This window comes from Callithrix jacchus, chromosome 7 (assembly GCF_049354715.1).
Source record: "Callithrix jacchus isolate 240 chromosome 7, calJac240_pri, whole genome shotgun sequence".
In the NCBI taxonomy this organism is placed as follows: domain Eukaryota; kingdom Metazoa; phylum Chordata; class Mammalia; order Primates; family Cebidae; genus Callithrix; species Callithrix jacchus.
In genome coordinates, this window is record NC_133508.1 from 46,721,882 (window position 1) to 46,744,999 (window position 23,118).

General features: G+C 49.4%; 1 protein-coding gene across 7 annotated transcripts; it reads right to left on the minus strand.

The window, feature by feature from the left end:
- Positions 1-6,514: 6,514 nt before the first annotated feature.
- Positions 6,515-22,969, minus strand: ENO1 (enolase 1). Of its 7 annotated transcripts, none has more exons than XM_078330312.1 (13): positions 22,842-22,969; positions 19,278-19,371; positions 16,494-16,589; positions 15,419-15,477; positions 15,049-15,107; positions 12,617-12,686; positions 12,048-12,181; positions 11,348-11,570; positions 10,399-10,596; positions 9,330-9,531; positions 8,150-8,258; positions 7,805-7,863; positions 6,515-6,951 (listed from the first exon to the last, which is right to left on the minus strand). In XM_078330312.1, the coding sequence occupies exons 6-13, from the start codon at positions 12,645-12,647 to the stop codon at positions 6,882-6,884; spliced, it is 1,026 nt and encodes a 341-aa protein (XP_078186438.1). In that variant the 5' UTR covers positions 12,648-12,686; positions 15,049-15,107; positions 15,419-15,477; positions 16,494-16,589; positions 19,278-19,371; positions 22,842-22,969; the 3' UTR covers positions 6,515-6,881. The 7 variants fall into 7 exon arrangements, with proteins under 7 accessions (XP_078186438.1, XP_078186437.1, XP_078186436.1 ...); XM_078330311.1 differs by having other exon boundaries at positions 22,741-22,969; XM_078330310.1 differs by lacking the exon at positions 22,842-22,969 and adding an exon at positions 22,268-22,382.
- Between the last annotated feature and the right edge of the window lie 149 nt (positions 22,970-23,118).

A 23,118-nucleotide genomic window follows, 5' to 3' on the forward strand; every position in this document is an offset into this window, starting at 1 on the left:
TCCAGCCTGGGTGGCAGAGCAAGACTCCATCTCAAAAAAAAAAAGACTTCCCTTAGCCAGGTGTGGTGGCTCACACCTATGATCCCAGCATTTTGGGAGGCCAAGGCAGGAGGATCACCTGAGGTCAGGAGTTTGAGACCATCCTGGTCAACATGGTAAAACACTGTCTCTACTAAAAATACAAAAATTAGCTGGATGTGGTGGCATGTGCCTATAATCCCAGCTACTCTGAAGGCTGAGGCCTGAGGATGCCTTTACCCCAGGAATTTGAGGCTGTAGTGAGCTATGATTACCACTGCATTCCATGGGTGACAGAGTGAAACTCCATTTCAAAAAACAAACAAACGAATCCTTCCCTCCTTCCTTCCTTCCGTGACAGAGTGAAACTCCACCTCAAAAAACAAAAACTTCCTTCCTTCCTTCCTTCCCCTCCTTCCCTTCCTCCCTTCCTCCCTTTCTTCCTTTCTATCTTTTCTTGGCAGAGTCTCTGTCACCCAGGCTGCAGTTCAGTGGTATCATAGCTCTCTGCAGACTAAAACTCCTGGGTTCAAGGCACCCTCCAGCCTTGGCCTCCTAAACTGTTGGGATTACAGGCGTGAGCCATCATGCCCAGCCTCCTCTTCATCTTGAGCACCAAAACGTCAGAACTCAGAGGTCCTCCCGGTAGGTTGCTGTGTGCCTTATGTGAAGGGCTCATTCATGCCTGGGGCACATACCGTGTACCAGGCACTTTTCTTGGTGCAGGATTCACTGCAGTCAGCAACATAAAGTCTAATGGAGCTTACAGTGTAATTAAGGAAGAATAAATAAGCAGCTATGTAACATTCCAGGTGATGTTAAGTACCTTGCAGAAAGCAAATTGGGCTTCAGGGGTAGAGCACTGGCTGGGAAGGGCTGGAGTGTATGTAAGTGCGTGAGCGTTTTGGGGAGATGGCAGCACCCCTTTCCCTTGAAAGTGTTTCTCAAAGCATCAGCATCCTAATAGTCTGGGAATCCATTAACCAGCAGACACACTTAGACTCTGCAGAGGTCAAGACCTCTCGGCACTATGGCCAGAGCCACAGGCAAAGCCAAAGAGCTCCAAGGTCTTCTTTTTAATAAGGTACCACTTCATACCTAGGATGGCCATAATTTAAACATGCAAAATAGCAAGTAATGAGAATGTGAGGACACCGAACCCTCCTATATTACCCATGGGGATGTAAAATGGTGCAGCTGCTGTGGAAAGCAGGGTGGTGGCTCCTCAAAATGTTAAACAGAGACTCCTCAGGAGACGCAACAAACTTTACTCATCGGCTGTCCGTTTTCCAATCCCCCAAAGAACTGAAAGCAGGCCAGGTGCGATAGCTCACGCCTATAATCCCAGCGCCTTGGGAGGCCCAGGTTGGGGGATCCTTTGACCCCAGGAGTTCGAGATCAGCCTGTGCAACATAGGGAGACCCCGTCTCTACAAAATATTAAAAAATTGGCCTAGCGCGGTGGCTCATGCCTGTAACATGTCAAGGGAGAGACCAGTGGAGGTAACTGATTCATGGGCTGGTTTCCCCTGTGCTGTTCTCGTGAGAGTTAAGTTCTCATGAGATCTGACATTTTTTTTTTTGAGATTGTGTCTCACTCTGTCACCCAGGCTGGAGTGCAGTGATGTGATCTCAGCTCACTGCAGCCTATGCCTCCTGGGTTTAAACAATTCTCCTGTCGCAGCCTCCCGAGTAGCTGGGACTACAGGTCCATAACACCACGCCCAGCTAATTTTCATATTTTTAGTAGAGATAGAGTTTCACCATATGGGTCAGGCTGGTCTTGAACTCCTGACCTTAGGTGATCCGCCCGCTGCAGCCTCCCAAAGTGCTGGGATTACAGGTGTGAGCCACCATGCCTGGCCTCCTGTGTTTTTTTTTTTTTTTGAGATGAAGTTTTACTCTGTCACCCAAGCTGGAGTGCAGTCGCATGAATTTTTGGCTCACTGCAACCTCTGCCTCCAGGGTTCAAGCGAGTCTCCTGCCTCAGCCTCTCGAGTAGCTGGGATTACAGGCACACACCACCATGCCCGACTAAGTTTTGTACTTTATAGTACTCACTCTATGTGCTCACCTGAGTGGTCATACCATTGTGTTGTTGGCCCCCTTTTACAGATGGGGAAACTGAAGCACAGTTGTTAGGGAGAAGCCAGAATCCAGAGTCACACAGCCTGGCTCTGTGTTCTCCGACACTGCTGCCTGCACTGTGGCTGCTATGGGGGAGCAGGTGCTGGGACCCACTGTTGGGGAGAGCCGATGTGGCTGTACCTACAGGCCTCAGCATGGAACATACTCCCAAGAAGCAGGCTCCTAGCACAGCCCCCACCCTGTGACATGGCACAGCTCTGTGGACTGTGTTGGTGGCATTCAGAGGCCACCACCTTCCTGCCTCGGTCGCACTCACAAAAATGAAAATTACCAGGACTTAGGGCTTTTTAGAGAAAGCCTGGCTGCCTCCCATTGTGTCTTTGAAAGCTTGGCATCCCAGCCCTGCCTGGCCATCCCCACCTCTGAAACCCATTTACGTGTTAGACCAGTGGTTCTCAAGTCTGGCTACACACTGGACTCAGCTGCGGGTTCTTTAAAACATACCCCGAGGTTCTGAATTAACTGACCTGGGGTGAGTCCTGACAGAGGACCTTTAGAAGCCTCCCAGGTGATTCTAATGGGGCCAAGTTTCAGAATCATTGCTTTAAACTTTTAATTTACCTTTTCTTTGAAGACAGGGTCTTGTTTTGCTGCCCAGGCTGAAGTATCACGGCTCCCTCCAGCCTCCAACTCTTGGGCTCGAGTGATCTCTCCACCTCAGCCTCCTGAGTAGCTGAGACTACAGGGGCCATGTCACCATGCCCAGCTAATTTTTTACTTTTTTTTTTTTCGGCCAGGTGCAGTGGCTCACTCCTGTAATCCCAGCACTTTGGGAGGCCAAGGCGGGCACATGACCTGAGGTCGGAGTTGCAGACCAGCCTGACCAACATGGAGAAACCCCATCTCTATTAAAAATACAAAATTAGCCGGGCGTGGTGGTGCATCCCTGTAATCCAGCTGCTTGAGAGGCTGAGGCAGAATTGCTTGAACCCAGGAGGCAGAGGTTGCAGTGAGCTGAGATTGCGCCATTGCACTCCAGCCTGGGCAACAAGAGCAAAACTCTGTCTCAAATTAAAAAAACAAAACAAAACAAAAACTAGCCAGGCTCGGTGGTACATAGCTGTAATCCCAGCTACTCTGGTGGAGGCTAAGACGGGAATCACTTGAATCCAGGAGGCGGAGGTTGTAGTGAGCTGAGGTCACACCACTGCACTCAAGCCTGGGTAACAGTGAGACTGTCTTAGAAAAAAGTAATAAAAATAAAAATATATATTATATATATATATATACAAGTGTAAATATATATATATATATATATATACAAGTGTAAATATATATATATATATATATATATATAGTTTTTTTCAGAGGCGGGGGCTCGTGGTTGCCTGGGCTAACCCCAGGCCTATCTTAAACATTTCAGTGAGAATCATTTCTCAAAACTTGGCCTGCATGTTGCCTGTCCTGCCTCAGACCCAGGGAAGGCCCCAGAGGTCTGCACTTCTGGTCGGCTGGCATGTGCCAGTCAATGTCAGGAAGTTTGGTCAGTCGGCTTTCCTTATTTGGGGTCTGTCTCCAGGGTCAGTGTGGTAAAACGCTCAGTCCAGCGTGCAATGGAAATGCCTCCACCCCAGTCCATCAGCTGCCTTTTGGGGTGGTGCCAACTGAAAGGGATCCTACCTACCTGTCTGCCATCTAACCTCGAGAGTGATATGTGAGGTTTATGTCACAGGCAGGGAATGCTGAAATGAAACCAAATTGAAAAATACTACTGTGAACTTGCTGCCTTTGAGTTGAGATAAACAAGATGTAGAACACTCCAGCAACTGTCAGATGCAGTTCAGTGATTTACTTCCCCCAGTCAGTTCGAAGATGGAAAGCGGCCATTAAATACCTGAAGGGGTTAGTGTTTGGGGTTTTATGTGGGACGACTGCATTAAGTTAGGTACAATGACTTTGTTACTGCCATCATCTGGAGATGAAGTTTAGTTTAAGCAAATGTGTGTGGGTGCAGAGCTCACAGGGCTGAACCACGATGGCTTTGTAGTATGTCAACTTGAGTTCCCAGTTATTCAATCAAATACTAATCTAGGAATTATTGTGAAACTATTTTGCAGAGGTAATTAAAGCTACTAGTAAGTAGATGTTAAGGAATTATCCTAGATACTCTGGTTCTGCCCAAGCCCATAAGCAAGGCAGTTGATTATTTTTTTTTTTTTAGACAAGTCTCAGCTGGGCATGGTGGCTCATGCCTGTAATCTCAGCAGTTTGGGAAGCTGAGGCAGGTGGATCCCGAGGTCAGGAGGTCAAGAAAAGCCTGACCAACATGGTGAAACCTGGTCTCTACGAAAAATACAAAAATTAGCCAGGCGTGGTGGCACATGCTTGTAGTCCCAGCTACTTGGGTGGCTGAGACAGGAGAATCACTTGAACCCAGGAGGTGGAGGTTGCAGTAAGCCAAGATTGCGCCACTGCACTCCAGCCTGGGAGACAGTGAGACTCTCAAAAACAAGGTCTAAAAAAAAAAAGACAGTCTCACTCCATTACCCAGGCTAGAATAGAGTGGTGCTCCAACCTCTGCCTCTTGGGTTCAAGAATTCTCTTATCTCAGCCTCCTAAGTAGGTGGGATTATAGGTACATACCACTACTCCCGGCTAATTTTTTCTTTTTAGTAGAGACTGGGTTTTGCCATCTTGGTCAGGCTGGTCACAAACTCCTGACCCCAGGTGATTCACCCACCTCGGCTTCCAAGGAAGTACTGCGATTACAGGTGCGAACCACAGCGCCCGGCCAGTGAGGCGGTCTTAAAAGACAAGGTCTTAAAAGACAAGGTCAAATGGTAGCTTCACTCAGGCCCCTGCAGTTCCAGCCTGCTGCTCGCCGTCATCCCGTCCCACTGGCAGCACTATGAATTTCAGACGTGCTTACTCAGGCCCCACAATCACAGAATCCTGTAATTTTTGAGAATGGGTCTCACTGTCACCCAGGCTGGAATGCAGTGGTGTGACCTTGGCTCACGGCAGCCTTGACCTCCTGGGCTCAAGCAATCCTCCAGCCTCAGCCTTCTGAGTAGCTGGGACCATAGATGTGCCACCGTGCCCAGCTAACTTTTGTGTTTTTTGTAGAGACAGGGTCTTGCCACGTTGCACACACCAATCTTTAACTCCTAAGCTCAAGCAATCCTCCTGCCTCAGCCTTTGTTGGGTTTACAGGCATGAACCACTGCACCTGGCCACCAATTCTTAATACTGTATCTTTTCTTCTTACTGACTGTGCTTCTCAGGTTAAATCCTGAGATAAACAATGAACAAGAATGTCCACAAGAGGGCCCCCCAGCTCCCTGACCATGCACCGGAAAGCACAAATCAAGATACTGATTTTAGGGAGAAAATCAAATAGAATGAGACTTCTTCAACAGGCAGATGGCAACCAGTTTTTCATCTCTCACTTTTATTACTTATTTTTATTTGAGACGGGGTCTTGCTCTGTTGCCAAGTGTAATGGCATGATCTTGGCTCACTGCAACCTCTGCATCTTGGGTTTAAGCCATTCTCATGCCTCAGCCTCCTGAGTAGCTGAGATTACAGGTGCATGTAACCACGCCCAGATAATTTTTGTATTTGTAGTAAAGGTGGGGTTTTGCCATATTGGCCAGGCTGGTCTTGATCTTCTGACCTCAGGTGATCTGCCCACCCTGGCCTCCCAAAGTGCTGGGATTATAGGTGTGAGCCACCAAACCCTGGCCTCATCTCTCACTTCTGAGGAATACATGTATTCCTCACAGCCTATATTTAGCATTACCCTAGGACAGTACTTTCTGCAACATTCAAGTTTTCTATCTGCATAATCTGACGCAGTGAGCATCAGCTACAAATGGCAGCTACCGAGTACATGAAACCTGACGCTTGAGAAACCAAGGAATGCAATTCATTAATTTAAATGGGGTCCCGAGGTCTTCTGGATGCCCTTCTACCTTCCTGCCCAGAGTTCCCTTTTAATCCTTCTTTACTTGCTTTCCCCAGGAAGAGACCCACATCCTAGCGCTTCCCAAGATGGTCACATTTACCATGGAGTCCTTCTGGCCTGAACAGTATGGTTATGTAACCCAGTAGCTACCATCTTTAAGATGATCAACACATAGGCCTGCATTTGAATTTTCTTCCAAATGAGTTGTCTGAACAGTCTCGCTCTGCCTCCGAGCTTAGACTCCCTGTTGTGACCCCACTACCTTGGAGGGGGACAGCGCATGTCTCCTCTCTTGCATTTGCCTGAAGTTCTCTTCCCAAGGACACAGGAAAATGTTCTCTGCACAGAGTTTTCAAAGGCTGACTCCCTATTGGCAGGCCCCCTGAACACTAAGGACAAGACCCAGACTGTCCCAAATACACATGCCACACAAAAAAGGGTATTCTCATGGTTCACTGATGCCTTTTATTTTGAGCACAAAACCACTGGTGATCTTGCCTGTGGCCACCCCGGATATGACCCTGGAGGTTCATATTGCTCCAGACACTTGGTGGAAAGTGAGGCGAGAAAAACAACGATTTGGGCCAATTACATGACTGCAAAGCTAGGGCTGCCAAGTGGGCTCCAGGGAGCTTGGCTTCTGTAGAAGTTCTAAGCAAGCAGTGCGAACTCCATGGTGGTGGGCGAGGGGAGCTAACTAGCAGGGACCCCTGCAAGTGTTGGTCGGGGGGCCTGGAGCTGCCCGAGCTGACAAGAGGGGAGGAGTCTAATTAGCCAACAGGCGACTGAAGGGCTGGCCTGCCCACTGCTTACTTGGCCAGGGGGTTTCTGAAGTTCCTGCCAGCAAACTTGGCCTTGCTGCCCAGCTCCTCTTCAATTCTTGGAAGAGATGGGGAGGATAAAAGAAAAGTTAGTCTTCAAGTTGTAAGTTTTCCCACCCCAGATGTCAAAGACACAGCCCCACTCCTCCTGGAGTTCCTGGGAAGTTGAGAACCTGGAACTCTCCAGTTTGTCCACCTTCTTAAACCCTCTACACTGTGCTGCTCTGAGACTCCAGAAGTAGAGAAAATGTGTGTGCTGCTTGAATCTTGATGTTAGACCCTGTCTCAAACAAACAAAACAACAAAAAAGCCCATGTCTACTGTTCACCTGCTTTTCTGTGAATGTCTGAAAATTCCCAGGATTCAGTTTTAATGAAGGGGTAATAAGGGAGTACTCAGGAATGGGTGTTCCGTTTCCCTACAAGTCCAGGAAATAATAACTAAAAAAGGGGGCAAGTCTCCCAGTGTTCAGGGGCCTTCCAAGGACACAGATAGGAAAGGGAGATCAGCACTGCCCGCGCAGCGCTGATGAGTGAACCCAGCCATGTGTCCTTTGGCTTTTTCTTCCTCCCTCCAAGCCGTGGCTCCACATCCACAAAACAGGGGTTAAGTGGCTGAAACAGATCATATGAAGGCACTCTGAAAGCTGTAAGGTCATGGCTGAACTGTTGAAGGTGGTCCCATCCTCCCTCACCAGAAGAGGGCAGCACTGTGCGGAACAGGCTCCTGCCTCTGATGGCACTGGGTGGGTGCGGGGTCTATGCCTAACTCTGCCTGAACCTAAGCCTGATCTGGGCCTGGCTGTCTGCACTGTGCGTCTGCACCCATACACATTCCCAGAGCCAGAAGCCCCTGGGGAAGGGCAGTGCCTACTCTGAGTGCAGGTCCCTGTTCTCAGCAGCCCCCCTTACCTGAGGAGCTGGTTGTACTTGGCCAAGCGCTCAGATCGGCAAGGGGCACCAGTCTTGATCTAGGAGAAAAGAAAGGCCATTCGCTTATAGGGGACAGACAGGCTTTACGGGCATTTCTGGCAGGGAGAGGGTATAATGTCAGAGATAATTTCTAAACCTGACCCTAGGAAAGAGGGTCCATATCACACCGGAAGGACGCTCATGGCCCTGTTCTGTTCAGGCTCCGAAACCAGGGCAGTGACTCAGGGGAAATGAGCGAAAACAGGACAGACAAGGAGCAGCACTGGTTTTGGGTATTCCTAGGAAGTTGAGGTTGGAGAGAAGAAAGGAGACGCTCATTCTCACCTGCCCAGTGCACAGCCCCACCACCAGGTCGGCGATGAAGGTATCTTCAGTCTCCCCAGAACGATGAGACACCATGACGCCCCAACCATTGGCCTGGGCCAACTTGCACCTGGAAGCCAAGAGACAACCAAGATAGCATGAGTGCATTTTCTGGTGCCACAAACCCCAATGCCATTATTCCTCAGTGCCAGCAGGAGAGCAGCGGCAGGGCCAACAGTGGCTAAAACTCTCCATGCCTGGGCTTGTCAAGAGCAGAGGACAACTCTCACCCTCCTCTGAACTCTTCCACCTCCAGGACCTTCTCAGCCTGCTTGTCATAGTTCAAACACTGGGTTCAGCCTCCCTTGATGGGAGAAAGACTAGTGATCCCTGACAGAGCCCCTCACAGATACAACCGCTCAACCACCATCTCCATGTAAAATGAAGGCATGTGTCAAGAGCCACAAGGAATCAGGAATAGGCCATCAGTGCAACACCCTAGGCTGCTTAACTCATTAATTTAAAAAACAGACACTCTCACTATGTTGCCCAGTGTGGTGTCAAACTCCTGGGCATAAGCAATCCACCTGCCTCAGCCTTCCAAAGTGCTGGGACTATAGGCTTGAGCCACTGCGCCCGGCATATTTACTTTAGAGCCAGCGTCTTGCTCTGCCACCCAGGATGGAGTACAGTGGCATGATCTCAGCTCACTGTAACCTCTGTTTCCTGGGTTCAAGTGATTCTCCTGCCTCAGCCTCCCAAGTAGCTGGGACTAAAGGTGTGTGCCACTGTGCCTAGCTAATATTTGTATTTTTAGTAGAGATGGGGCTTTCACCATGTTGGCCAGGTTGGTCTTGAACTCCTGACCTCCTAATCCACCCGTCTTGGCCTCCCAAAGTGCTGGGATTACAGGTGTGAGCCACTGCGCCCGGCTGTGGCTTATTTTTTTTCAATTGGTTTGTAGAGATGGGATCATGCTATGTTGCCCAGGCTGGTCTTGAACTCCTGAGCTCCTCCTGCCTTGGCCTCCACCCCAACTTTTCAATTAAAAAGGCTCCTGAGTTCAAACACGAAACCTGTTGAAATTCCGGGGTGCCCTACATATTGGCCAACAGGATTCCCCATCACTGCAACAAAAGGGCCCTTTTTCTGATTCACAAGCTACAGCTGTGGGCAAGCTGCTGGCCGGGAAGACACTCACGCCTGCAGGGACTCGGTCACGGAGCCGATCTGGTTCACTTTGAGCAGCAGGCAGTTGCAGGACTTCTCATTTGCAGCCTTGGCAATCCTTTTCGGGTTGGTCACTGTGAGATCATCCCCCACCACCTGGATTCCTGCACTGGCTGTGAACTTCTGCCATGCTCCCCAGTCATCCTGGTCAAAGGGATCTTCGATAGACACCACTAAGGAAAGGAGGGACAGGTCTCATCAGTGTGATCCTCCCAGCGTCCTCCACTGCAGCACCCAGAGCCTTGCTTCCCCCTTAACTTGCTGCCTGCCTAGCCTCACACTGCCCCAAATCACAGGACACAGATGTCCCCCAACTGATCCTGGAAACAGTGTGCCCACCAACCTACTCCTGCAGCAGGGAACACAGGTCACCCACAGTCCTGGGTCTATAGGTCCAAAAAAAAAAACTCACTGCCACCCAGACTTGAGTGCAGTGGGCACAACCATAGTTCCCTCCAGCTGCAAAATCCTGGGATCAAGTGATCCCTCCCACCTCAGCCTCCTGAGTCACTGGAACTACAGGGGTATGCCAAGCCACCTTGCTACTTATTTTAATTTTTGTGTAGAAATGGATTCCTGCCATGTTCCCTACGCTAACCTCAAACTCCTGGGCTCAAGTGATGATGTCTCAAGACTCTCGGAGTGCTGAGATTACAGGTGTGAGCCACCACATACCCAGCCTCAAAACAAAAAAATTTTTTTTATACCTACAAGAGGACGTGTATTTACCTAGGGTGGTTTGAGTTTAGTGCCACTGAAGATCAGAATGGAGACAGACTCAGAAGTGAGAAGACCTGAGTTTGGATCTTGGCTCAACCTCGACCAAGTTATTTAGGGTAGTGGGTAAACGCTCAGACTCTGGAGTCAGATTTCCCTGTCTGAATTCTTGCCTCACTACTTGCTGTGTGCGCTCGGGCAGATTATTCAGACATACCCCCCGCCCCCACTCCTTGCAGCCATCACCAGCCAGCCAGATGCTCTTGCTGCCCTGCTGCAGGTGGGTGGCTGGAAAGGGGAGACGGCACCCTGGAAGCACTCACCTGGGTAGTCCTTGATGAAGGACTTGTACAGGTCGGCCAGCTGGTCAGGTGAGATGTACCTGCTGGGATCATCAGGAGACTTGAAGTCCAGGTCATACTTCCCAGACCTGTAGAACTCGGAGGCTGCCACATCCATGCCGATGACCACCTTATCGGTGTAGCCAGCTTTCCCAATTGCAGTCTTCAGCAGCTCCAGACCTGTGAAGAGATGGCAGCAACAGGTTTGGAAAACAGGCAGAGAGAAAACTTCCCTTCAACAGCTGCTACACAGGGACTGTAACACAAAGATCAAGAGGTGTTCAGGCTCCAGCCAGTAGTTCTGACAATGTTAGTTCCTTTTTTTTTTTCCTGCTTTGGGGCAAGAAACCATGGGTCAGAGCTCTTGGTGCATACTATGTGGGAAATTCAGTACAGCTTCCAAGAAGGCAGCCTTTACCACTGACGAATGCTCCCAAATTTAGTGCCCAGGAACAGCTGTCCTGGCCAGGATACAGTTACAGTAATGAGCTGAGATCAGCTGTCTCGAGGCACACACCCTCCATAGAGCTGAGGCAGGACCTAAGAGAAAGCCCAGTGAAGGGCAGCCCTGGGTGGCAGGACCCTCCTGCCAGGCTGGGCTGTGCTATCTACAGCTGAGCTGCCCTGCCAGTAGGACAGACAGACACTTGGCTCCTCAAGCTATTAGGTACTGCTTGAGCCTAGGAGGTGGAGGCTGCAGTGAGCTAAGATCGCACCACTGCACTCCAGCCTGGGTGACAGAGTGAGACTCCATTTCAAAAAAAGAAAAATGAAACAAAATTAAAAAATGAAGCTTCCCTTTTCCTGCTTAAAACCCTTTTGGAGGGTCTTGATCCTTACTAACTACAGGTGGAAAGAACCCCCTTCCCACAAAGGCAGGTGTGGACGACCCCCCCGCCCCGCCCCGAGGGAGCTGGCACAGCGCCTTTACCTTCTTTATTCTCTAGGATGTTGGGAGCAAACCCGCCTTCATCGCCCACATTGGTGGCATCTTTCCCGTATTTCTCCTTGATGACGTTCTTCAGGTTGTGGTAAACCTCCGCTCCGATGCGCATGGCTTCCCTGAAGTTTGCGGCACCCACTGGGAGGATCATGAACTCCTGCATGGCCAGCTTGTTACCAGCATGGGAACCGCCATTGATGACGTTGAATGCCTGGGGAGAGCAGAGCGGAGAAGCATGACACCAGGCATGACTCATGTTTTTAGAGACAGGGTCTTGCTATACTTGTCTTGCCCAGGCTGGTCTCAAACCCTTGGGCTCAAGTGATCCTCCTGCCTCAGTCTCTTCATTAGTTGGGACTACAGGCATGCACTTCTGCACCCAGTTCACACCATTTTGATAGTTGCAAATTTATTATAATCAGAATAAACACTTGTTACTATGTCAGCTAAGGCTCACAGCCTAGCAAGGGAAGTACTGCTGTCATTTCCTCCCCCAGCCTCCATCACAGATAAAGGACCTGGGGCACAGGTGAGTTGAGTTACCTGTTCAAGGCCACTCTTAAGGGGCAGAGCTGTGCTGGAGAGTCTCACATGTGTTAAGAGGTCAAGGCACAGGAGGTCTCCGGTTTCCAACCAGCAAGCTGAAACCCCTAACTCCTTGCTTGGGAAGTTCCAATAAGCCACTCACCGGCACTGGTAGGATGACTTCGGAGTTGCCAGCCAAGTCGGCGATGTGGCGGTACAGAGGGACCCCCTTCTCAACAGCACCGGCTTTGCAGACAGCGAGGGATACCCCCAGAATGGCATTTGCACCAAACTTAGCTAGAACAGAAGAGAACCGGGTGAAATTTCTGACTCACCAACTTTTGTCCTGCTGTACTGTACCTAGGGCCGCATTCTGCACCACCTCTCCGCATCACTCCTCCGTCTCAGTTACTAGAAATGCAAATAGCATTCCATGTGGACCCACCACTGCTTTTTCCCTCTACGACAGAGCCCAACTCCAGCCAACTAGAGGAACTGCTGAATTTATAATAAGAAGCAAAGCTCTTCTGAGTAACCAAACTGACGGGCTGCTGTCACCTGGTTTTACTCCTGATATTTAAGTGTGATTTAAAAGTGACAGAAAGAAATGGGAGGGGACCACAGGCTCATTTAGTTCATCACTAAGATGATGGACCTCTTCCTGAATGTTTTTAAAGTCTTCAGGAGGCTTCACGATCTTCCCCAGAAAAAATGCCACCTTGGACCACTCACATTTATTTTCTGTTCCATCCATCTCGATCATCAATTTGTCAATCTTCTCTTGTTCTGTGACATTCAGTTTCTACAAGGGAGAGGGAAGAATGAGGGTTTGGTGTCACTCTTATCTGCATAACCTTTGCTCCCCTACCATGGAATCTGACTTTGAAATTGTGTAAAATCAAAATCAATTCTGTGATGTTTGTTTTATAAGCAAAAAAGTGGAGGACAAAAATCAACGGTGAGACACAAAACTGCCTTCCACTCACTTTCAAGATTATCATTCATTCACCCAACAACGAAACAAAGATGGAGGCTCCTAGACACAATGCTTGTGTCTTGTGTCAAACAGTCTACCCAGGGAGCCCTAAGTGACTTTACACACAAGAGAACTGTCAGGCATGTGCTATGTAAATCACTGCCACCAAGGAACATGGCTTTCATAGGCAGCAAATAAACAAAGCTCACTGTTCACTCATGAAGACCAAGCCCTTGAAAGGCAGGCTCTGCTGCTCACTTGGCTAACCTCAAAGACAGCAAATCCTCATCCTTTGATGGGAGGCATGATTTCCGCAAATACTCTGAAATCATTTAGCAAAGCATGTAATGATGGATCAAAATGAGTTCCTGATGAGACTATAAAGTAATAAAACTGATGTACTGGGAACTGGCTCAAAGCAATCCAATAAAAATCAGCATTACTTTTTAATTTTTTTTTTTAATTTTTTATTTTTTGAGACAGAGTCTTGCTGTCACCCAGGCAGGAATGCAGTGTCACAATCTCGGCTCACTGCAACCTCCACCTCGTAGGCTCAAATGATCCTCCAAATTCAGCTGGGACTATAGGTGCGTACCACCACGCCTGGCTAATTTTGGTATTTTGTAGAGACGGGTTTCCCCATGTTGCCCAGGCTGATCTCTAACTCCTAGCCTCAAGGGATCTGCCTGCCTCAGCCTCCTAAAGTGTTGGGATTACAGGCGTTAGCCACTGCGCCCAGCCAAAAATCAGCATTACTTTTAAAACTTACTAATATATTATTAACAAAGCATTACTTTTATATATGATATTCTTGATACAAAAAATATGCAAAGAAAATCAACTTTGATCTCATGCTGTATTAGCAATCTGGTGTCTTCTGCAGCTTTGTCTAGGCATCACTGCAACACACAGGCAGTTACTCAAGCACACAGCTTCAGAGGCCAATCCTCACTAACAGTTTGGTATGTTTCTCCCAGGGGGAAAAAAATGCCAGGGGATGCCCCGCTCATCACATGAGTCACACTCCATAAGGGTATGAAGGGACAGAGAGTAAGGTCTGTGTGGAGGTGTGTCCAGGAGACTGGCAGTGGGTGGCACAGGCAGATTTCGTCTGGGAGCCAGTCGGGCAGAGGGTGATTACAGAGTGCCACAAAAGCAAGGCCTAAACCAACAGGTGAGGGACAGAGACAAAGAAGTGTCTCCTTTTCCCTTGTGTACAGAATGAATTCCTGGAGGAGAGGGACTACATAGATGCAGAGATGGAGGCTGTGGCTGGGCTAGCACCGGGCCTAGAGAGCGTTGTGGTTTTTATTTTTGAGATGAGTTTATTTTGAGATTACTTTTTTGCCCAGGCTGGAGAGCAGTAGCACAATCTCTGCTCACAGCAACCTCTGCCTCCCAGCTTCAAGTGATTCTCATGCCTCAGCCTCCTGAGTAGCTGGGATTACAGGTGCACCTGGCTAATTTTTGTATTTTTAATAGAGATGGGGTTTCACCATGTTGGCTAGACTGGCCCCCAATTCCTGACCTCAAGTGATCCATACACCTTGGCTTCCCAAAGTGCTGCGTTTACAGGCATGAGCCATTGCACCTGGCCCAGAGCATTTTTAGACAGGGGTTTTCAAACTGGTCTCATCTGACAAGTGCCACAGATATTACGGAGGGAAGGGCTGAAGGGAGGGTGAATGAGGTAAAAACCTGCTGAGTTGGGTGGCTGCTAGGTCCCCAGCCCTACTTCACCTCCAGCAGCTCTACTTTTGTGTTTGACATATTGAAGGTTTCCAGGATGATTTTACTTAACAGGAAGGAATTCCACTGTCAAAGTCAATAGAACTATAGTAAATAATTCCAAAGTTCATGAGAAATTAGTCACCATGGACACTATTACAAACACCCCTGAGACAGCCGCTCTTAAAATCTGGATCTTAATTTCCCAAAGGCCCAGAGAGTTGCAGGGGAGAAAAACACCTCATTCTTCTGATGCAATTCCATCTGCTATCAGAAGTGGACGGTCAGGCAGCGGGCAGGTTAGAATTATGTCATGCACGAATTGTTCTCATGCATGACAGGGAATCCTATCGGCTTCTGTAGCTCTCAGAATAAGCTCTTCCATAAACAGGAGAGCCCCTGGGCCTGGGAGACACTTGGGTGGCATTAGACACATTAGTTATCAGGAAGCAGGTCCTACCTTGCTAACCAGGGCAGGCGCAATAGTTTTATTGATGTGCTCAACAGCCTTTGAGACACCTAGAAGGAACAATTAAACCAAATTACTGACATTAACTTTAAAACAAGGCTTGAGCAGCACTGCTAAAGAGAACCGCTGTTGAGGCCGACCCGGAAGCCCACCAAAGGACCTTCCGTGGGACCTCTTCCCCCTCCCCTTCCCCCCAGAATGAGAGAACTTTCTGGCCCAGTCTGAGTGCTCCTACCTAGGACCCCAGAGGGTTAGAGCCACACCAAGAGCAGCTGGCTCACAGTGATCTGACGGGAAGTTAGTTTGCAAGACCATGCACTGGAAACACCAGCGGCAGACTAAAGGCTGTCCAATCAGTTACCTGAGTGCACAGGGCTGGTGCCAGGAACTCATTAATATACTTAACGGGTCTGGAGACGCCTGCCCGGCAGAGGAGGATGAAGAAGGAAAAATGAGAGAGAGACTCAGAAGAGAACCGGTGATGAAGGACTGCGAGTGAGAGACAGTGAGGGACAGGAAAGCAGAGGCGAGCATTTCAGGGACCATGCGTTCATTCTACAAATACTGACTTACTGAGCACTCATTACCATCAAGGAACAGCACCATCCTGCTCCGGTAAGTCCCCACGCAGGCCATTGAATGGTGACATGTTTGTGTGTGGAGAGCGCTTCTTAGAGCATTACAATGGACTGAACACCCAGTACCACCACTGCAACACCAGCCCAGCATTTCCCAACATGATTTCACATTGCCCCCTCCCCTGCAGCCTTTCTGGAGTTTTCCAAGTGCCCTGCTCCGCCACTGAGAATGTATGATTTAGCCCTATGTGCTTTTCTGTAATTTGACCACATATTCTATCTATAGACAGGTCAAAGTTGCACAAACACTAAGTCAATTTGAATACAGCCAGTTAGAGGTTGGCTCTGCCACAGAGCAGGGTTTCTGTGAGTCATTCAATAGGAAATTCAAACTAAATGACACATCTGTAGCTCACCATTAAGGGTAGGCCATTGGCTAGACCTTCCCTGGATACCTCCCTTGCCCCTGAAGACGCTGATATCTGTAGGGCCCACAGAACCCTCCTGAGAGATGGGGAGCCTTTTCTTTAGTTAACAGGCCCTGTTCTCACCCTTGGGTTCCTGTTCTAACCACGAAGGACTATTTCACAGATTGTGAACAAAGTGCAATAGAAACAAGCATTGAAACTCTGGACCCTGACCGTGAAGGGTTAGGAACCCTGGAATCAACACACCAACTTTCCTGTCCACGTGGTGGGGCACTGCTTCCATTAACATCATGGGTTACAGCAGGTTTACTGGCCATAAACCTGCAAATGCAAGCCCCCCACCACTCCAAGAGAGGAAGACGGTACTGGGCAAGGCCAGGAACAAGGGCTGGAGGCAGGGAGACCACGGGCTGTGGGTTTTAAGGCTTACCCTTCCCCATATAGCGAGTCTTATCATTGTCCCGGAGCTCTAGGGCCTCATAGATACCAGTTGAAGCACCACTAGGCACAGCAGCTCTGAAGAGACCTGGATGAGGGGGAAAAAGACAACAGTAGCAATTAAGAAATCCAGTTACAGCACAAGCCCCAGCTCCCTCCCGCCCACAGATGCATCTGTCATTAGAGAACTGTTTCTTCCTCCTACCAGCTGGGGGATTTAAATGCTCTGGCCTGTTCTTAGTGCTTTTCATGTGCTTATAATCCTGTACTGCAAACCTCACTACAAAGATGACTAATTCCCCTAGCAGAAGGAAACCGCTCTCCAGTAGAGCCTGCATGCCACCCGGGGTCTTGTTAAAATGCAGATTCTGACCCTGGAAGTCCGAGTATGTATCGCTCACAAGCTTGTGTTAGTGCCCTGTGGATTATCCCAGCAGCACTGCCTGACAGAAATACAGTGCGAGCCATACAGGGCATTGAAGATGTTCTGGTACTCTGTGTGTGTGTGTGTGTATCTATCTATGTATGTTTTTGTTTGCTTGTTTTGAAACAGTCTCACTATATCCCCAGGCTGGAGGAGCGCATGACGTGATCTCGGCTCACTGCAACCTCGGCTCACTGCAACCTCTACCTACCGGGTTCAAGCAATTCTACTGCATCAGCCTCCCCAGGAGCTGGGATTATAGTCACCCGCTACTGCACCAGACTAATTTTTGTATTTTTAGTAGAAATACAAATGTTCACCACGTTGGCCAGGCTGGTCTTGAACTCCTGACCTCGTGATGCACCCACCTCAGCCTCTCAAAGTACTGGGATTACAGACCTGAGCTACTGCACCCCACCAGATACTATATGGATGTTAAGCATGAAATTAGGGAATTTATTGGCTCAGGAGGAATATCTAGCTGATTTCTTTCAGTTTGGACAATGCTAAATGCTATTTTGGGGGTTCTATGCTCAACTGGGAGCCAGCAAAGAGTATGGATGCGAGGGGAAGGAAGAAAGAAAGAAAATGTGCGGTCTAATAAATACAAGAATCGAACCAAGTAATCCTGCAGATTCGGAAACCAGCCATCTGGTGAAACCTATGCCATTAAGCATAACAAAAGCAATTTTTGGAGGAGGTAAAAGAACAGATGGTGTCAAGGAAGGTGTTGCAGATAGGTGGGGCAGACAGGTTTAGGGGAGCGGAAAGTGTAGGCAGCCCCTTGAATCTACTTGAAGGTAGAAGAAATTTCTCCATTTGAGATGTGTGGAGTGTGAAGGCAAATGACAAAAAAAAAAAAACAAACCAACCAACCAACCAAAACAACCAGGTATTTTCAGCAAAGGACCCACCGGTGTTCCCCATCGCACTGCAGCATGTTAGGACGGACTTTCTTCTTAGAACCTGACCTGGGGCTCCCTACATATCCACCCAGCACTGGATCGGACAAAGACAAGTTGAAAACGAGAGACTTGTTGGTTTCTGCAGACTTTTGGTGATAATGTGTATGCATAGTCACCACTCTGGTGGGGATGTTGACAATGGGGGAGGCTGCGCATGCGCAGAGGCAGTGGGTGCACGTGGGTTCATGGGGGTGCACGGGCCTCTGCACCTTCCGCCTGCTTTTGCGGTGAAGCTAAAACCTAAAACTGCTCTAAAAAAGGCCATGAGACAGGAAGAGAGATGAAGATGAAATGTTCTGAACAAGTTATCATTTCATTTTTTAAAAAGGATTAAGACATAATGTCCGCCTCCGAACAATCCCCTGACATCTGGGGTCTTTTGTTGCTTGAAGTTCAGTAATTTTCAAGCAGAAAGTTCCACTCATTGACTAAGTAAACCAATCTCATTGGATGAAGCAAATTCTTGGCATCCTGTGAGAGCCCTCAGGATTCTGGAGAAACCCCTCTGTGCCTGGGAGCCCACACTGCAAGCAGTCAGAGGCAGAACACAGGCAGTCTTTTGCCCTGTTAAGTTGAGCCTCAAGGATCCTTCCTTCTTGAGGGGGAGGGGAAGGGAAGGGCTGGGGTTCCACTGCTAGGGCGACTCACAGCGGGTGACTCAGCTCTGACTGGCAGTTCTCTGTGTTTAGCACCCCTGAATGATTCTGCCTGAAGCTCCTTTGCCAACCTCACCCACCCTGTCCACTGTGCCATGTGCTAGAGGTAACGCACGGCTACAGAGGCACTGGATTTTCTTCTTAAAGTAAAAGGAAGGAGTTTCCCCATTCTGTTGTTTTTTTCTTAAGAAAACTCCTCCAATGGGGATTGATGGCCAGGTAAAAATGAGAGCCTCTGGATTATTCCCAAGCCCACAGGTAAAAACTGTCCTTGATCCTTGCTGAAGAGTGATTTCTAGACACAGAGATAAGGGTGCTAAGTTTATGCCTGCTGGTCCTCCCCTGATCTCTTTCCCTATCAAGAGAAATCATCCTATCATGCTGTTATCTCCATATTTGGTCACTGCAAGCTGTCAGCCAACAACTAGTGATGGGTCCTTCTAGGGACAAGGTCTCAATGGTATCACCTTACTTACCTCCTTACCTCACTGACTTAGGAGCCAACCAACTTATGTGGTTTTAAGCCAAGGGGCACCAAGATACTGGCTACATGCCGAAAAATCCCCCAACACCGCTAGTCAGGAATCACAACCTACTAGCACATGCAGACAGAAAGAAAAGCTTTGATCGATTTTTTTTTTTTTTTTTTTTGCCCAAGGCTCCAGCATTTGTAGAAAATTTTAAAAATGAAGCGTGGTGGAAGGAACTGCGGAAACCAGGGTGGCACATACCTTTTGCGGTGAAGAGATCAACCTCGACGGTGGGATTCCCACGAGAGTCAAAGATCTCCCTGGCATGGATCTTGAGAATAGACATGGTGGATTTCTGTGGGGGAGATACACAGGTCATATTTTCCACAAGCCGTAATGCTGCATTTGCTTCCTCAGTCAAGGAATCACTCCGAGGTTCCTGGACTAGAAAGAACCGGCATTGGACTAAATATTGGATGTTGGAAAGCTGGTTAGGGTGTGGGGGGAAGCCTGCTGAAAAGCAGTGGGAATTCTCCTAAATAAGTAGTTAGGCCCAGCTCTGGAAGGCCTTAAGCTATTTATTCCTAGTGTTCCATTATTGGAACACTAAGCTTGCGGGAGTTATTTTTATCCTACTGCCCAAGTCATTGCCAAGGTCTGATTTTTCACAAAAAATATTTGGAACCTCCGGCATAAATGGTTTAAACCCCAGCATCTGTGGTCTTGTTCTGTAAGCAAAAAAAGAGAAAAAGCCCAACAATTTGTGTGCCCAGGGAGAAATCAAATCCAACTGGAAAGATGAATGTGTTGCTAGATGCAAAACTGGCTACTGTCATGAGCAAACAATGAGGGCTGGCACGGAAATGGAAAGGAACCAAGAACAGACATGAAGGTCACAAGCAAAACCACTAGGACGAGGCCAAAAAGGGGTGTGGGGGACCTGGGGAAAATCTGGTTTGTAGCAGAATTAAAATAGTGAATTACAAATTTGGCCATAATTCTTCAGATTAAATTTGAGACAGCAGCAGAATATTCACTTGGTAGATACTGATAATCAAATTCTGAGTTTGGAGGTCAGGAACAATGAAATCCTTGGACGGTGATCTTTGCTACTACCGTCTTCTGGGACTTTCAGATTTCTCAGTACTTGGGGTCTTCATTAATGATGACATCTTTATTTCATTTTGATTATGTTGCCCAGGCTGGTCTCAAGTGATCCTCCCCTGTCTTGGCCTCCCAAAGCATGCTAGGATTATAGGGGTGAGCCACCAGGACCAGCCAATAATGACATCTAATTAGTATTTCTTCCCAAGGGGGCTTTATAATTTGGAAATAGAGGAAAGATTCTTTGAACACTAGGATACTTCAAGGGAAGGGGCTTTCTTTGAAAACAGTTTAAAAAAAAAAAAAAAAAAACCCAAGAATTTGCAGCAATGAAAAACAAGTAGCAATTCCTTAAAGAAAAACCCTTTCTTACTTTTTTCCTTGGTGCGATCCAAAAACCTAACTGAACAGCTTACAGAACCGAGGTGGGTGAGAGGAACTTAGTGTTCAAAGCCATTATCTAACTGGGCTCCCCTCCAACAGCGTCTCTGGAATGTCCTGGGGCAGCAAATGGCAGATTTTTAACTTTCAAAATTAGATACTGAAGTCACTTATGTGGCTTTGTAGTCTATGTAACAATGGAATTTAATTCATTAGCCAAGAAAAATGCATTTAGTTTTTATCTACTAGGTTCCAAAAAGGCACGTTTATTTAAACATATTTTTAGAAATAAGTTAATTTTGCGTTTTGGCAAATTACATACTCGAGTAACATTTCCATCACTGCAAAAGTTCTCTCAGGTCGGTTCTAGTCAATACTCCCCTGCCCCATTTCCAGACCACCACTGTGATTTACTTTGTGTATCTCAGACATACTTTTACAGGCAATTTTATGAGGGCACCTCAGCGTTTTTGGTTTCATTTTAGTGACTTAAGACAAAGGTCTTGCGATGTGAAAATAAAATGTAAGTGATCTTTAAGTTGGATAGACAAACTATTCTGCAAAGTTGTCATAGCTCAGGAGCACAGGCAGGGAGGAGGGTTGGTCTGACTTCAGCATTCACTGCTTTTTTTTTGAGACAGAGTTTCACTCTTCTAGCCCAGGCTGGAGTGCAGTGGTGCCATCTGGGCTCAGTGCCTCCTGGGCTCAATTGATTCTCCTGCCCCAGCCTTCCGAATAGCTGGGACTACAGGCGGCTGCCACCACGCCTGGTTAATTTTTTATTTTCAACAGAGACGGGGTTTTACCACGTTGGCCAGGCAGGTCTAGAACTCCTGACCTCGTGATCCGCCCACCTCGGCCTCCCAAAGCGCTGGGATTACAGGCGTGAGCCACCGTGCCCAGCCCATTCACAGCTTTTTCAGTTGCCTGGATGGAATCCCAAATTAGGGATTCAGTAAATGAACTGAGCAGTCAGGGCCCGGGTGGGCCCGAAAGGCAAGTAAAGTAATGGACCCCACCGCCCAGAGAGAAACGCACATCGCAGGGAAACAGCAAACAGGAAGCTTTCTTAAAATACATCCTTCTTAAGTCCTATCATGGCCCGACTGTTGGTAGCCAGCCGGGGAGCCGCTCTTGCCCAACTTGGGCGAGGTTGCCTGGAGGACTTCCCAATGATCCAACGGCTCTGCGGCAGGTTCCTCATGAAGAGGTGCCTTCTCGGAGGGAAATGAGTCACCAGCCTACGGGACAGAAGCGCGGGCCGCGAGTGCGGCCCGAGGCAGGGGCTGTAGGTGGGGGAGGGGGGCGCAGCCTCGTGGGCATCTCCCCTCTCGCCATCCTCCTCCATCTTAGGAAGGGCCTGGCCTGAGTGGGCACCGCCGCTCAGTCTGCGTTTCTCCCAAAAACCTTACACTTGGCTACAATGGAGAAGCAACTTCCACTCCCAGTTGCACACGCGAGTGCAGCTCCCGACCTTCCCCGACGGTGACCCAGCCCTGCAATCCGTAACCACGTGCTAATCTGCACTTTCCCCTCCAAAGAAATTGGGGGCCCTGCACGTACGCCTAGCATTGCTCCCCCGCCCCGGGCCTCCGGGTGAAGTGGGGCGCCAGTTCCAACCCGGGGAGATGGCTCGCACGCGCCCCCGATTCCGCTACCCTGGGCCTGCGGGCGCGCCACCTCCCTGTCAGGGTAAAGAGCCCTGCTAGCAGCCCAGAAAAGCCCTGCGTCGCCTGCCGGTTGTTCAGCCCTTCGCCAATCATTACCTAACCGCCGGGTCTCGTCGCCTAGGAGAGAAGCAGAGAGTGCTGCAGACACCGAGATGAGCGTTAAGCAGAGGACGTCTGCGTGCTGCGGGTCCTCACAGCTTCTGTTCGTGCCAGCCGCGCCGACTTCCTGCCCAGCTAAAAAAGACCCCACCTACTTCCCGCCTCCCGGGTACGCCCCCTCAGCGCCGTCTCGCCATTGGTCGTGAGAGCCGTCACTCAGGCCCTCACCTCCCGGAAATGGGCGTGCCGCTGCGATGGTGGCAGCGGCAGGGAAAGGGGGGCGACGACCCGGGGACGTGAGGCCGGCGGATCTGGGGGATCCAGACTCCCTAGAGGCCCTGCCGTGGTGCGGGCGAAACTCTGGCCCCAGATGGGGCCCTTGAGCCGAATTGGGGTGTGCGGAGCCGGGGCCCTGGGGGACGGCCAGGGACGGCGCGGCGGGCATGAGGGCTCAGGGCTCTGTCACGTACTCTGAGTCCCGCACGCACTCAGCGTCGCTCCCGGGCCTCAGGTCTGGCCCTCGACCTTGCCTAACGACTTTGGCGGCCCGCGCCGGTCCCGGCCCTCCTACCCTGCGCCGCAATCCGGGAGACCCCGCTGGCGTCGAGACGTTGAGTAGCTGAGCGCCACGGCCCCATTCGTGTTGGGGCGCGGGCCATGCCGCAGCGCTGCGTGTTGGGGGCCACGTGCGCCGTCTGCGCCTGCGCACTGCCCCCCAGCCGCGCCCGTCTGGCCGGGCTCCGCCTGCCACCCGCCAAGGTGACCCAGTCCTTTTCTCCTTGCTGCGGCGAGAATCCGGCCGAGACAGCCAAAAGAAGCTTCACTTCCCTTTAATTCTGCCTCATACT

What these genes read in the sequence shown, in the direction of transcription:
- ENO1 (XM_035307618.3), bottom strand. Translation starts at nt 19,362, where the DNA reads ATGTCTATTCTCAAGATCCATGCCAGGGAGATCTTTGACTCTCGTGGG. An exon ending in GACTCGCTATATGGGGAAGG is followed by an intron (nt 15,108 to 16,493) that starts GTAAGCCTTAAA and finishes TGTTCCTTCTAG; the next exon opens with GTGTCTCAAAGGCTGTTGAG. An exon ending in AAGTCATCCTACCAGTGCCG is followed by an intron (nt 11,571 to 12,047) that starts GTGAGTGGCTTA and finishes TGCTCTCCCCAG; the next exon opens with GCATTCAACGTCATCAATGG.